We start from the raw sequence: 10,553 nt of genomic DNA, 5'->3' as shown, positions 1-10,553 counted from the left end.
GGAAGGTACCAGGACAGAAGGTGTTTGCCTTCCTGTCAGTGGAATGGAACATTCCAAACCAGGTGCTCGAAAATCTGTTTTAATTATTATCACTTCTGGCCCTGGCTGGTGGCTGAGTGGATAGAGTGTTGGCCTCGCATTTGGACATCTTGGATTTGCTTCCTGGTCAGGGCACACAGTAGAAGTGACCATCAGCTTCTCCCCATCCCTCTCCCCCTTCTTTCCCTCTTTCTCTTCTGCAGCTGCTCAATTGGTTCCAGAATGGCCCTGGGTGCTGAGCATAGCTTGGTTGGTCCAAGTGCATCAGCTTCGGGTGCTAAAAATAGCTCAGTAGTCGAGCATTGGCCTGAGATGGGGTTGTTCCAGATGAAATCCATTCAGGGCACATGTAGAAATCTGCCTCACTATCTCCCCTCCTCTCACCTAAAAATAAAAAAATAGGCCCTGGCTGGTTGGCTCAGCGGTAGAGCGTCGGCCTGGAGTGCGGGGGACCTGGGTTCGATTCCCGGCCAGGGCACATAGGAGAAGCGCCCATTTGCTTCTCCACCCCCCCTTCCTCTCTGTCTCTCTCTTCCCCTCCCGCAGCCAAGGCTCCATTGGAGCAAATATGGCCCAGGCGCTGGGGATGGCTCCTTGGCCTCTGCCCCAGGCGCTAGAGTGGCTCTGGTCGCGGCAGAGCGACGCCCCGGAGGGGCAGAGCATCGCCCCCTGGTGGGCAGAGCGTCGCCCCTGGTGGGCGTGCCAGTGGATCCCAGCCGGGCGCATGCGGGAGTCTGTCTGACTGTCTCTCCCCGTTTCCAGCTTCAGAAAAAAAAAAAGAAGAAGAGCCCTGGCCGGTTGGCTCAGCGGTAGAGCGTCGGCCTAACGTGCGGAGGACCCGGGTTCGATTCCCAGCCAGGGCACATAGGAGAAGCGCCCATTTGCTTCTCCACCCCTCCGCCGCGCCTTCCTCTCTGTCTCTCTCTTCCCCTCCCGCAGCCGAGGCTCCATTGGAGCAAAGATGGCCTGAGCGCTGGGGATGGCTCTGTGGCCTCTGCCTCAGGCGCTAGAGTGGCTCTGGTCGCAATATGGCGACGCCCAGGATGGGCAGAGCATCGCCCCCTGGTGGGCAGAGCGTCGCCCCCTGGTGGGCGTGCTGGGTGGATCCCGGTCGGGCGCATGCGGGAGTCTGTCTGACTGTCTCTCCCTGTTTCCAGCTTCAGAAAAATGAAAAAAAAAAAAAAAAAAAAAGAAGAAAAAAAGAAAAAAAAAGAAAAAATAAATTAAAAAATTATTATCATTTCTTTGTCTTCACCTTAACCTTTGAGAAATTCTTGGACTGGAAGACTTCAGAACTTAAATTCTCCCTCTGATAATTTTTTTTTTCACAGAGAGTCAGAGAGAGGGATAGACAGGAACAGACAGACCGGAAAGGAGAGATGAGAAGCATCAATCATTAGTTTTTCATTGCACATTGCAACACCTTAATTGTTCATTGATTGCTTTCTCATACGTGCTTTGACCGCGGGCCTTCAGCAGACTGAGCAACCCCTTGCTGGAGCCAGCGACCCTGGGTCCAAGCTGGTGAGCTTTTTTTTTTTTTTCTCAAGCCAGATGAGCCCGCACTCAAGCTGGCAACCTCAGGGTCTCAAACCTGGGTCTTCCGCATCCCAGTACAATGCTCAATCCCCTGTGCCACTGACTGGTCAGGCACCCCCTCTGATAAAATTTTAAGAACCAACACTTTAGAAGATCACACTTAAAGGAACTCTGTGATCCTTTAGAAAGGCTCTGTTGCTTGTAAGCTCTCTCTCTCTTTGAGTAAGTTTTTTTTTTTTTTTTTGACAGAGAAAGAGAGAGAGAGAGAGAGGGATAGATAGGGACAGCTGTCTAGAGGGATAGACAGACAGCAGGAATGGAGAGAGATGAGAGGCCCTGGCCGGTTGGCTCAGCGGTAGAGCGTCGGCCTGGCGTGCAGGGGACCCGGGTTCGATTCCCGGCCAGGGCACATAGGAGAAGCGCCCATTTGCTTCTCCACACCCCCTCCTTCCTCTCTGTCTCTCTCTTCCCCTCCCGCAGCCGGGGCTCCATTGGAGCAAAGATGGCCCGGGCGCTGGGGATGGCTCCTTGGCCTCTGCCCCAGGCGCTGGAGTGGCTCTGGTCGTGGCAGAGCGACGCCCCAGAGGGGCAGAGCATCGCCCCTGGTGGGCGTGCTGGGTGGATCCCGGTCGGGCGCATGCGGGAGTCTGTCTGACTGTCTCTCCCTGTTTCCAACTTCAGGAAAAAAAAAAAAAAAAGAGAGAGAGATGAGAAGCATCAATTTTTCATTGTGGCACTTTAGTTCATTGATTGCTTTCTCATATGTGCCTTGATCGTGGGGCTACAGCAGACCGAGTAACCCCTTGCTTAAGCCAGCGACCTTGGGCTCAAGCTGGTGAGCTTTGCTCATACCAGATGAACCCACGCTCAAGCTGGCGACCTTGGGGTCTTGAACCTGGGTCCTCTGCATCCCAGTCCGACATTCTATCCACTGTGCCACTGCATAGTCAGGCTTGAGTAAGTTCTAATGTTAATTATTCTACTCTAATGAAAGATGTTTTTGTCACTCACAGCTTCTAGCTGGTGGTTGAGTGTTTCTAAGGCATAGCCCTCCCCAGAGGATTTGGGTCTGGAAGCTCCCCAGGCAGTGGCAGAGCTGGGAGCATCCCCAAGGAAAACTGGGTCTTCAACTTCCCTTAGCACTGGGGGCAGAGTATAAACACACCACTCTCTGATCTTAGTATGATAGTCTAGAGTGGGGGAGAAACAAACAGAAAATTACCATTCAGTTTTCAAAGTCTTTGAAGATGTATGTAATTTGATTCATAGATACAGAGAACAAACTGATGGTTGCCAGATGGGAGGCAAGTTGGGGGGTTGGGTAAAAAAGGTAAGGAGAATAAGAAGGTAAAAGTGCAAATCGGCAGTTACAAAATAGTCATGGGGTTGTAAAGCGCAGCCTATTTCAGTTCTCCCTGGTCCACAGATGGCTTCAATCTTAGCTCTTAACATCAGGGACATTAAAAAAGGAAAAGAGGCCTATTTGTTGAGACTCCAAAAGAAAAAGATTAAAGTGGTACCAACTGTCCATCCCTTATTTGCAAATCCTAAAACCAGGATGAGATGCTCCCACAGTGCCAGGAACCTTCTTTTTTGGATGGTTATCGTTCATGGGATGTTGAAGACACTGTCTGGAGCGTGGCTCAGCTGTGTGATCTCTAGCTTTCCTCCTCACAGAAATCCAGAGGAACCAGGCAGGATTACATGTAGCATCTAACCAAGGCCCATACTTTTCAGAGTGTCCCCTCCAACCCCATCCTTGTCTATCAGCAAATTCATCAGCTTCCCTTCCCCCTTCCACTTTCCCCCATTCTATCTCAGTGACCATGGGTGGGTTCTATCTCTCAGTGGTTCATTTCTTCTTCAGAACAGTAGAGGTCTGTCTAGTACCATCAGCTGGGATCACCTACTTTACCATACTGGGCAGATGAGTTTAGGAAATCTGTATATTTGAACTCAACCTTGACACCATTATTAATGTTTTGAACTAGATACTTCATTATGAAGGGCTATCCTATGCATTATAGAATGTTTAAAAGCACCCTGGCCCTAGTACCTCACAAGTTAGGACAACCAAAAATGTCTTCAGACATTACCAAATAAATACCTCCAGGAAACAAAATAGTCTCCAGTTGAGAATCTCTGTTTTAGTTAAACCAGTAGTTATCTTTGATTCTTGTCTCATTTTGAGTCAAATCTTACATGTCATTTTAACTAATATATCAATGTAACATTTTGGGGGGGTATTTTTCTGAAGCTGGAAACAGGGAGGCAGTCAGACAGACTCCCGCATGTGCCGACTGGGATCCACCCGGCACGCCCACCAGGGGGTGATGCTCTGCCCATCTGGGGCGTCGCTCTGTTGCAACCAGAGCCATTCTAGCGCCTGAGGCAGAGGCCATGGAGCCATCCTCAGCACCTGGGCCAACTTTGCTCCAATGGAGCCTCGGCTGCAGGAGGGGAAGAGAGAGACAGAGAGGAAGGAGAGGGGGAGGAGTGTAGAAGCAGATTGGCGCTTCTCCCGTGTACCCTGGCCGGGAATCGAACCCGGGACTTCCGCATGCCAGGCCGACACTCTACCACTGAGCCAACCGGCCAGGGCTCAGTGTAACTTTTACTTCCATTTCCAAGAGAAGAAATATATAGTGTAGGTGTTATCATCTCCTCCCATCACACACACACACACACACACACACACACACATCACCAGCAATGAGGTTGTTGTTGCCATCTGACTAGGGAGTTGTCCAGTTCCAAAATTCCCACCTGAGGCAGGCCCTGGCCGGTTGGCTCAGTGGTAGAGTGTCGGCCTGGCGTGCGGAAGTCCCGGGTTCGATTCCCGGCCAGGGCACACGGGAGAAGCGCCCATCTGCTTCTCCACCCCCCCCTCCTTCCTCTCTGTCTCTCTCTTCCCCTCCCGCAGCCAAGGCTCCATTGGAGCAGAGATGGCCCGGGCGCTGGGGATGGCTCCTTGGCCTCTGCCCCAGGCGCTGAAGTGGCTCTGGTAGCGACAGAGCGACGCCCCGGAGGGGCAGAGCATCGCCCCCTGGTGGGCAGAGCGTCACCCCCTGGTGGGCGTGCTGGGTGGATCCCAGTCGGGCGCATGCGGGAGTCTGTCTGACTGTCTCTCCCGGTTTCCAGCTTTGGAAAAATACAAAAAATAAATAAATAAAAAAAAAAAAAAACAAAATTCCCACCTGCGGGCTACTTTCTGGGGCCACTCTTGTTACCAACATGCCTTGGTTCCTCATACTGTATTGGCAAGTGTGAATCCGAGGACCAGGAGTGAAGGATGGCATTGTAAAGAAGGAAGGAAGACGACCTGTGGTGGCGCAGTGGATCAAGCATCAACCTGGAACACTGAGGTTCCAGGTTCAAAACCCTGGGCTTGCCTGGTCAAGGCATATATGGGAGTTGACGCTTTCTGCTCCTCCCCCCTTCTCTCTCTCTCTCTTTCTCTTCTCTAAAATGAATAAATAGCCTGACCAGGCAGTGGCACAGTGGATAGAGCATCGGACTGGGATGCGGAGGAACCAGATTTGAGACCCCGAGGTCGCCAGCTTGAACACGGGCTCATCTGGTTTGAACAAAAGCTCACCAGCTTGGACCCAAGGTGGCTGGCTCGAACAAGGGGTTACTTGGTCTGCTGAAGGCCCACAGTCAAGGCACATATGAGAAAGCAATCAATGAACAACTAAGGTGTCGCAACGAAAAACTGATGATTGATGCTTCTCATCTCTCTCTGTTCCTGTCTGTCTGTCCCTATCTATCCCTGTCTCTGACTCTCCCTCTGTCTCTGTAAAAAAATAAAATAAAATAAAATGAATAAATAAATAAAAATAATTTAAAAAAATAAAAAAGAAGGAAGGAAGGAGAGCTTTTGTAAGAACCCTTTATCAAATTGGCCATTTCCAAAGACAGTTGGTTGCTTGATCCTGCAAGTTTGAAAGCTATATGAGCTATCTGAGGGGCATCTATCTGAGGGGAAAAGGACAAGCATATACTTATCAGGTGTTGACACCATTGGTCAAAGTTTGCCCCTTGAGGCATTAACCACCCCCCATACCTGCACCTTAAGGTTGTAACTGTCTGGATGCTGCGTGGTTTCAGCAGTCTCGTGACCTTATAGTATCATGCATGACACAAGCCTTGACGCAGAAGGTGAGAAGCCTGAGATATGGGCTAGAGGTGAAGTTCACTTAGGTTATTTATACCTGCTGAAGCCAGAATAAGATCAGTGGTGGTGAAATAAGCAACAGGTGAGGCCAAGAGCATCAGCAATGGGGCATAAGAGGTGTTTAATACACCTGCACAAATGAATTTGTGCACTGAGATTCATTCCTGGTACATATTCAACCAAAGTACCCTGGACCTACTTACTCTAAGCCTCATCTTTCTTTTTATAAACTGTAGATCATCACTTCAAGCTTACAGGATTGTTCTGAGAATTAGAGATCTTGCATGTGTAGAGCCTAATCATGATGTCAGTTCAATAAATAAATGTATATATGTGCACACACACACAGTAGTCGTCGCCGTCGTTGTAGTCAGATATAGTCTTTCGAGCTGACCACAAGGGCCCATTGCGGTGAGGCCAAAGTTACACTATCCACCTTGTGTGATCTGTGAATTGGGCTTATGCTGCCCAGACAATCAGAACTTGCTCACTTGACTTAGCTTTCAGTGAGCAACTATTGTATGCCCCACCCTAGACTGGGCACTGGAGACCCAGAGACCAGAATCACTCCTGATCCTTGCCCTCAAAGCACTCAGAGTTTGGCAAAGATAAGCAAACAATAACAATTGTGGTGGTAGAGGTAAGCCCAGGAGGCTAAGGAAGCAAAGAAGTTTTGGGAGCCCTGACCAGGCAGTGGCGCAGTGGATAGAGCGGCGAACTGGGATGCAGAGGACCCAAGTTCGAGACCCCGAGGTTGCCAGCGAGCGCGGCTCATCTGGTTTGAGCAAAAGATCACAAGCTTGGACCCAAGGTCGCTGGTTCAAGCAAGGGGTTACTCGGTCTGCTGAAGGCCCTTGGTCAAGGCACATATGAGAAAGCAATCAATGAACAACTAAGGTGTCGCAACAAAAAACTGATGATTGATGCTTCTCATCTCTCTCCGTTCCTGTCTGTCTGTCCCTATCTATCCCTCTCTCTGACTCTCTCTGTCCCTGTAAAAAAAAAAAAGAAAGAAAGAAAGAAGTCAAAAGAAATCTTGGGAGATGAAGGCAAGCTTCCCCTACAGTACCAAAATCTGGAGGGCTATGTAGACATTAACCAGGCAAAGGTAGGAGGCTGGGCAAAACGTCTCTCACCAGGTCCACTCAGTGCAAATCCACTGCCATCGTCGTTTACTGGGACCCTGCAGTATTTCATTTGGTGGTCAGACACCCTAAGGCAGGGGTCCCCAAACTTTTTACACAGGGGGCCAACTCACTGTCCCTCAGACTGTTGGAGGGCCAGACTATAAAAAAAAACTATGAACAAATCCCTATGCACACTGCACATATCTTAAAGTAAAAATACAAAACGGGAACAAATGCAATATTTAAAATAAAGAACAAGTAAATTTAAATCAACAAACTGACCAGTATTTCAATGGGAATTATGCTCCTCTCACTGACCACCAATGAAAGAGGTGCCCCTTCCTGAAGTGTGGCGGGGGCCAGATAAATGGCCTTAGGGGGCCACATGCGGCCCGCAGGCCGTAGTTTGGGGACCCCTGCCCTAAGGGGATATTGGGGTGAATGAGTCAATCCTTCCCGCCACGCCTGACCAACCAGTCCCCACCCCAACCCTGGGCATAAGCAGGATGGGAATGAAGGAACAAATGACCACACTTACTGGGGTGCCCTTCACTCATTCACAGTTTGGATCACTCATTCACAAACTCAGAGTAATGGATTCATTCACTCCCTCACTGTTTAAATCTTTATGGCCAAAAAGAACTGGAGGGAAAGGCTTGGTGACTTATTTTATTTCCACAATCGTCCTTCGTTACGCTACCGAGTAATAAAGAGAGAGAAAGAAAGTAAACCCCACATTCTGGAGAACTTTCTGCGCCCCGCCGGAGCGAGGCGAGAAGAGGGGGACATTCTTAGCGCGCCCACCATTCCGCCTGTCTCTTTAAAAACTGCAGCCTCGCACTCAGAAGAGGCGGCGCAGGGAGCAGGTTGTGGGTGCCCCTGCAGGCTGAAATCTCCGTAGCATCGTATTCGAGTGCTGCTGTGTCTTTAAGGAGCCTGGGCTTTACCGGGAGAAGGCAGAGAAGTTCCGCCTTCCGGATCTCCCACTTCCGGCAAGTTGGAGCGGCCGGAACCTGCGCGGAGCATCTGAAGTCCCAGCCTTCCTAGAGGGCTCGACGCCGAGGGCCCCAAGGTGAGGCTGCCAGGTGTGCGGGGCCCGCCCAGGAGAAAGGTGGCCTGGGATCCCCTGCCTGCCCAGGCCGCTGCAGTCCGGCTCCTTCACTTAAAACACTGCTTCTGCTTCTTGGGCGGCTCTTTCCCAGACCTGCCTCAGCTCGGGGCATCCCAGGCTGCAGGGTCGCCATCACTCCAACACCTGCTAATTGCTTGGCTCAGCGTAAGCGCCTGTCTTTATTTAATGTCCGCCCCCCTTCCAAACAAGGTATGAGTAGGTACCATTATGAACCCATTTTACAGATGAGGAAACTGAGGCCCCGAGGAGCCTACAGTCACACAGCGAGAAGCAGCAGAATCGGGAATGAAATTCAGGTCTGTCTGACCCCAGAGCCTATGATCTTAATCACTGGCTAGGCTGAACGGCCTTTGCTCTTCACTGCCCTCATAGCCACCTTGCTCAACCCCCAGACTCCGCTTCCTCATCCTTCCATCTCCAGGCTGCACCTAGTCTCTAAACACACAGTGAATGAAGTAGGATGGAACCCCGTTGGACCCCCATCCCCTTAGTTTCTTTATAATAGTTTTAATGATATCTCATGCTAAATGGTTATCTTCATTGAAACCTATCAAACCCACTAAAAAGAAAGGCAAATACCATTTCGAATGCTGAAATAAGATTTGTTGGCAGGTATTTTATTTTTGTATCCTATTTAAGTTGATTCCTTTTTCCATTTTAGACCTCTGCAAATTTGCTTCCTAACAATTGGAAGAAGACCCACTGGCTGAATGGCGGCTGTGGATGACTTACAGTTTGAAGGTACATCAGTTGTGTGCCCACCTTTGTCTTTATGATCAGTATTTCTGCAGTCACAGCAACAGGTTTTCATTGCAATGCTGGCATATACATTAAAGAAGATCATTTCAAACATCTTGATAAAAGAATGTTGTTTCCACCCAGGTTTTTCTGTTTGTCCACACCAGCTGTTACTTTTTGCCAAATAGCCCTTCAGATGGTAGCATCATAAATTTAGTACAGTAATTACAGAAAATGTGTACAGAGTACCTGCTTTAGTTCAGCAAACATTTATCAAGCACCTACTTTGTGCTTAAAACTATGCTAGATACAGGAGGTTAAAAAAATAAAGGAGAAATCTTTTATACTGCTGGAGTAGATAAAAGTGTAAAAAGATAATCATGATGACATATGATCAGGCCATTTCTTCACTGAATCAGTGAGTATCATGAGTGTGACTGTGAACCAGGCAATCTAGTTCTCAGGGATAGAAGAGTGAACAGCTAGTTTCTTCCCTTTATGAGGCTCTCAGTCCAGTGAGGGAGACATTTATTTATTAAGTGGTCATTTAAATATTTCAGTATTAAGTAACCTACAAACTATGAAAGTGCTGGAGGAAAAGTTTATAGCTCATAACCCAGAGCCTGAGCTAGGCTGGGATTGACGAATGCTTATTGTTCTTGTAAATACTTGTGTCGTTCTTACTATATGGTGGGCACTGTTCTAAGTGCTTTACAAATATTAACTCATTTAATCCCTATGTCAATTTTATCAAGTAGTTTTTTTTAGCAATTTTTTTAGATTTTATTTATTCATTTTTAGAGAAAGAGAGTAGAGAGAAAGAGAGAGAGAGAGAAGGGGGAAGAGCAGGAAGCATCAACTCCTGTATGTGCCTTGATCAGCCAAGCCCAGGGTTTTGAACCAGCAACCTCAGCATTCCAGGTCGATGCTTTATCCACTGTGCCACCACAGGTCAGGCTATCAAGTAGTTATTTTATTCTCCCTATTTACTAATGAGGAAATTGAGGCACAGGAAAATTAAGTATTTTGTCTTAAGGTCATATAGTTAATAAGTAAAGTAAGTTAATAAGCCAAAGCCAGGTTTGAACCCAAGAAGCCTACCTTCACAACCTATGCTATCTCACTACTATCTGTGGAAGAGATATGATGAAAAATCCATTTCATCAGCAAAGACAGTCAGCTCTGTCTTCAAAATTCATCCAGCATCTGACCATTTCTCACCACCTCTGCTACTCTTCCACCATGCTCAAGGTCACTATCACCTCTTGTCTGGATTATAGCCCTTGCCTTTTTTTCTGATCTTCCTGCTTCCTCCCTTGTTCCATTACAGTAGGTATTTTACAGTCAGAGTCCTTTAAAACTAAGTTAGGGTGTGTCACCCCTTTAAAACCTTCCTTGCCCATCCTGTCTCAATTCAGTATATGAACATTCAAGCACAAAGAATAGCACGTACAAACTACCTTCAGAGGATGGAAACTTGCTTTATTTTTTTCCAAGTAATTTAAAGAAGGCCAAGGTACCAGAGCACAGAAGGTGGGAAAGGCTGTCACAAGTTGAGGTTTGAGAGGGAAGAGGAGCCAAATCTCACAGGACTTTATAAACTATGTTAAGGACTTGGCTGTTTAGAAAAGAACACAGGATGCCCCAGGGGGTCTTGGAAGGCTTCCCCATGGAACAATGGTAGTCCTAGAGAGCAAGTGGAGTTCAGAACCCTTCAGATTAGAAGACACTGTCAGGAAAGGCAAACATAGCAAGGGCTATGCCAGGATGTAGAAGCAGAAAATGTTGGTGGCAGAAATAA

At 48.2% G+C, this 10,553-nt stretch overlaps 2 protein-coding genes and 1 non-coding gene across 11 annotated transcripts in view; all 3 read left to right on the top strand.

Annotated features, from left to right (window-relative positions):
* Positions 1–10,553, top strand: part of IFT25 (intraflagellar transport 25) — a 144,912-nt gene that overhangs the window by 69,556 nt on the left and 64,803 nt on the right. The gene's annotated exons all lie outside the window — the stretch shown is intronic.
* TRNAV-AAC (transfer RNA valine (anticodon AAC)) lies at positions 827–902 on the top strand. The gene has a single exon. It is a non-coding gene; the product is annotated as a tRNA-Val (tRNA).
* YIPF1 (Yip1 domain family member 1) overlaps positions 7,832–10,553 on the top strand; it is a 39,713-nt gene continuing 36,991 nt past the window's right edge. For 3 of the 6 annotated variants that reach the window (XM_066376325.1, XM_066376320.1, XM_066376321.1), the window contains exons 1-2: positions 7,832–7,954; positions 8,676–8,755. In XM_066376325.1, the coding sequence (XP_066232422.1) occupies positions 8,725–8,755 (31 nt within the window). In that variant the 5' untranslated portion in view covers positions 7,832–7,954; positions 8,676–8,724. The other 3 variants (XM_066376323.1, XM_066376324.1, XM_066376322.1) reach the window with 3 other exon arrangements.

The sequence above is a fragment of the Saccopteryx leptura genome, chromosome 3, assembly GCF_036850995.1.
Source record: "Saccopteryx leptura isolate mSacLep1 chromosome 3, mSacLep1_pri_phased_curated, whole genome shotgun sequence".
NCBI lineage: Eukaryota > Metazoa > Chordata > Mammalia > Chiroptera > Emballonuridae > Saccopteryx > Saccopteryx leptura.
The sequence above is the reverse complement of the archived record's forward strand: the minus strand, read 5'-3'. Positions and strand labels throughout refer to the sequence as shown.